We start from the raw sequence: 3938 nt of genomic DNA, 5'->3' as shown, positions 1-3938 counted from the left end.
TATATATATATATATATATATACTATATATATATATATATATATACATATATACATACATACATACATACATACATACATACATACATACATACATACATACATACATACATATATATATATATATATATATATCCCCTTAAAAAGTCCGGAATCAATTTATGCATGTCATGGTGGTTATTTGTAGTATGCTTGCACTGTCTGTATTCCACAAAAGCTGACTAGCTATTTATTTCTCCACCCCAATTTGTGTCTGCATCAACAATCCAGTCCCATGTCGAACCCTTGATAGCGCATATACCCTCGTGTCTGTCATACACAAATACCGCTCTATTATACACATGCAATACAATGTCGAATACATCCCACTCGCGCCTCACCTACTCTACTACTAATGGACTAACTATTATATCCATATGATGGACTAAGTTTTACATATATCCTTTTTTTATACAAGATCAAGTACCAAACTTTAGATCTTACACAACAACTCATCATACTCACAATACCGGATACACCCACAAACACCCCAGACCTCCTCAAGTCCCGCACTTCATACCATACACAACAACGCTCTATACACATACAATACTAAAGAAATTCACCAACATCCTATAAGTCCCTAAATGCCGAGTGTCACATCACACACACCAACTATCTATACACACACAACACTGGATATACACACCACCACCCACAAGCCCTCAAGCACCGCAATCCATATCTCACACAGCTGTGCGAGTGTCCTACCGGTAGAACGGGCGAGAACTGTAGCAAGCGCTGTGAGTTGCCCCAAGGTTGTGCCGACATTGACGTGACCACAAGTACGTGTACTTTCGATATCACCGATCCCACTAAGGGCATCCAGTGCCACATTTGCAGGTATGTAACCTTGATGCTTGTTTTTCAAGGTTTGGGGTCTGAGGTTTTGAGTTTAGGGTTGGCTCACGACGCGAATTGGAAGTTTGAGATGGATTGCACACCTGGGAACATTTGTAATTTTGAATGTACATTGCATATATGAACAAGAACATGTGGCTTGTTGCCTTACTGACTCTTGTTTCCGCTACACTACCATTTACATACATGTGCGATCAACCACCCCCGTCTTATTTTCCGCTCTTTCATAGGCACATGCATTCTAATACACCGATACTCATCTATATATCAACACCAACCACCAGCATTGGATACTTCATGGCGGTTGAAGGTACACCCTGTCTGCCCTACACTCGATGTGCAGACGACGAGTACGAGCTAACGGAGCCCAACAACGTCACAGACCGTGTGTGTGAAAGAGGGACCGAGTGTGAAGATAACGCGTACTATCTGCGCAATCTGACCGACAAAACAGATGCCGAGTGTGGGCTGTGCAGCAGCCCTATGTACTGCAAAATCCAGGTACGTACGTACTCAAATTGAATACATATAACTGGTGTAAGGAGATGTGGTTGACCGAGATAGCTAGTTAGATAGATATATAGGTATGTAGGTATAGGAGTATATCTGTTCATATACCTATTACATATATGATAAACACGTGCGTACGAGGCTGTCTACCATGCCTGCTGTCACATCCACTCTTCATGGCAAATCTCTGTCTGAGTGTTGTATTCTTCGTTCGCATCGTTCCACACACATCGTATCTCATGGCCGACTTCTCTTACTCATATCTTCATCTGCATCTGTATCTGTATCGTTAGCTGAAGCCATGTACCGCGTACAGCGACATTGTGTGTTCCGAATGCGTGAATGGCTATCACGGCAGTTCGTGCAACACGCAGACTGTAGTGTTTGCCATCAACGAGGACTTCGATACCTTTGATAGTGTCAGCTTCACCAACAAGCTGACGGCTAATCTGGAAGTACCGTCTAGGTGTGTGTCATATATATGCATCTATGCATCTTTTTATGTATGTATGTTATATATATATATGTGTGTGTGTATACGTATATCTATATATATATATATATATATATGTATGTGTGAAAAGGTGAGTGTTTGGGTGTCCGTGTTTGTGCAAATATCACTACATTCACTTTTTGGCGCATGGCTAATGCATTCGACATATTCTCTGGAGCTTGAAAATTATCCACTACATTCACTTTTTGGCGCATGGCTAATGCATTCGACCTATTCTCTGGAGCTTGAGGCAACCACACACCCTTCCTTAGAGATCGTTGATAATACCCACAAATGTACCTATCATCTACGTTCCGTACTCACTCTACGAATTTTATTGTCGCAGCTACGTCACCTTGGAACGCATCGAGGAGGGGAGTGTTAATGCCTACTACAGTATGAACACTCTGGCCGTGAAGAATCTGGAATCCAAGTTCTTGCGCCAACAACAAGCACCGGTCCAAAATGTGGTCGGCGTCAGTATTGCGGATGCGCCTATGGTAGATACCAGTAGCGATGGTGACGGGTATGCTTAATGTTTCAGAGTCTTATGTCTTGTTTATTCAATATTTACATAGGTATATGTATACGTATTCATATTCGTATATGTATATGTGTATGTATATGGATATGGTCATGTATATGAATTGTATTTGATTGTGGTTATCGTTATCAATGGATATGTTTCACTGTGTTGTTTTTAAAAGTTATGTATTGGCAAGTGGAAAAAAATATAAATATAGAGCATGTCACCACTGTTAAGGCGATGAAAGTTAGAGTATGTCACCACTGTTAAGGCGATGAAAGTTGGAGAGTTGCTTCGGACGTTTGATTAATTTGCACGGACAATATACGAGAGTGCATTTTGTTGAAAGTGCGGTGGTAGTCGGCTATGCAAGTTTTCGGGTGCATGTATATATATGTTTGACAGTTGTATGTACATATGCATATTTTTATGTATGGTATCCTAATATCTATACTACTACTTAATAAATATATACTTGTGCTTTGTTTTTAAAGCCGTGTACTGGCAAGCGGCGCCAATAGTTAGTGTCTGATTTGGTGGGGGCATTTTGTGAGCTGATAATAAATTGAGAGCCTTACTATTACGCATATTACTAGGTCTATGTAGCTCTAGCTTAGCTTGGTTAGATTGGCCGCTGACACGTTTGCAAGTGCAAACAACACGTACTCTCACGGTATACGCACCAAGTACCGCATTTCTCAACGCACTCTTTATACACTATTTACTAAACACAGTGGTCTGTCCGACGGCATCATCGCCTTGATCTGTGTGCTGCTAATTTTGACCGCTGTAGTGGTATTTTTGATAGTCGGGTACTGCGTTGTTCTAAACCGCCAACGGAGGAAGAGTGAGGAGAAAAAAGCTCGTATTCACCCGATGTTCAACTTGCCGCCTGATCTGTTAAAGCGTAAGTACGAGGAGATTCATAAGGGATATATATATATATATATATAATAGCAATGATTCAAAACTTTCACACCAATCGTATACACGTTCTTTTTCAGATTAATAAACCATTTGGCATCTACACCCAATCTACCATGAAGTAATGCTAATCCTTCACATCAACCGTATACACACGTTCCTACAGAGATCAATGAGCCAGAAGCCGTGGCTGTGCGTGCCAGAGCTCGTATGGGAAACCAAATTATCGACATCAAGAACATCAAAACAGTGCAGTTGCTGGGCGCGGGTAATTTTGGTGTGGTGTACTTTGCAATGCTAAAAGACTCCAATGGTCACGAGTCGCCAGTGGCAGTGAAGCAGCTCAATGTTACGGATAACAACAACGTCAAGGTGTTTGCTGAGGAAGCGGTAAGTGTATACACATACATGTATATAGGCGTATATATATATATATAAATATATATATATATATATATGTGTGTGTGTATATATGTATATTTGTATGTATATATATATATATAAACGTATACATATACATATACATATACATATATATATATATATATATATATATATATATATATACTATATATATATATATATA

The 3938-nt window shown here is 39.8% G+C and overlaps 1 protein-coding gene across 1 annotated transcript in view; it reads left to right on the top strand.

Moving 5' to 3' along the window:
* Positions 1 to 731: 731 nt before the first annotated feature.
* The window catches only part of SARC_12004 (TK protein kinase), a gene marked incomplete at its 5' end in the record, with an annotated part of 7396 nt that continues 4189 nt past the window's right edge, over positions 732 to 3938 (top strand). Inside the window, 6 exons of the mRNA XM_014293898.1 lie at positions 732 to 881; positions 1184 to 1400; positions 1703 to 1875; positions 2249 to 2428; positions 3163 to 3335; positions 3519 to 3762. Coding sequence (XP_014149373.1) covers positions 732 to 881; positions 1184 to 1400; positions 1703 to 1875; positions 2249 to 2428; positions 3163 to 3335; positions 3519 to 3762 — 1137 coding nt within the window. The remainder of the gene's footprint in view (positions 882 to 1183; positions 1401 to 1702; positions 1876 to 2248; positions 2429 to 3162; positions 3336 to 3518; positions 3763 to 3938) is intronic.

Source organism: Sphaeroforma arctica (genome assembly GCF_001186125.1).
Source record: "Sphaeroforma arctica JP610 unplaced genomic scaffold supercont1.2008, whole genome shotgun sequence".
Classification (NCBI taxonomy): domain Eukaryota; class Ichthyosporea; order Ichthyophonida; genus Sphaeroforma; species Sphaeroforma arctica.
Note: the sequence above shows the minus strand (reverse complement) of the source record. Positions and strands in the feature narration are given on the sequence as shown.